At 58.2% G+C, this 548-nt stretch overlaps 1 protein-coding gene across 1 annotated transcript in view; it reads left to right on the forward strand.

Moving 5' to 3' along the window:
- Positions 1-235: 235 nt before the first annotated feature.
- EMH_0089240 (uncharacterized protein) overlaps positions 236-548 on the forward strand; it is a gene marked incomplete at both ends in the record, with an annotated part of 420 nt that continues 107 nt past the window's right edge. Inside the window, one exon of the mRNA XM_013501401.1 lies at positions 236-546. Coding sequence (XP_013356855.1) covers positions 236-546 — 311 coding nt within the window. The remainder of the gene's footprint in view (positions 547-548) is intronic.

Below are 548 nucleotides of genomic sequence, written 5' to 3' on the forward strand. Positions count from 1 at the left end.
AGAGAACCAGCAGCAGCAGCAGCAGCAACAGCAACAAGAACAGCAGCAGCAGCAGCAGCAAGACGGCACTACAACTGGAGGAGGGGAAGCGGCCGGAACAGCAGCAGCAGCAGCAGCAGCACCAGCAGCAAGAACAGCAGCAGATGTATCGCGTGAGCTGGAACAAGTAGCAGCTAGTCTAGCTTATGTATCAAGCATGTATAGAAGATTCAGCAGCAGCATAAGAAGAGGACGCATGCCGGTTGTTGCACAGCTGCAGCAGCTGTTTATTGTGCAGCTGCAGCAGCGGCAGGAGGAGCTGCAGCAGGAAATAGAAACATTCACACAACACCCGCAGCAGCAACACATGCAAGAGACTGCTCGTGACCAGCACCAGCAGCAGCAGCAGCAGCAGCAGCAGCAGCAGCAGGAGCACCGGCCGGTAGTGCAGCAAGGGTTGCAGCAGGAGCAGCCGAGCCGAGCTCAACAGGACCAGCGTCAGCAGCAGCAGCAGCAACCGCAGCAGCAGCAGCAGCAACAGCAGCAGCAGCAGCAGCAGCAGCAGCAGC

The sequence above is a fragment of the Eimeria mitis genome, genomic scaffold (genome assembly GCF_000499745.2).
Source record: "Eimeria mitis Houghton genomic scaffold, Emh_scaff6829, whole genome shotgun sequence".
Lineage (NCBI taxonomy): Eukaryota > Apicomplexa > Conoidasida > Eucoccidiorida > Eimeriidae > Eimeria > Eimeria mitis.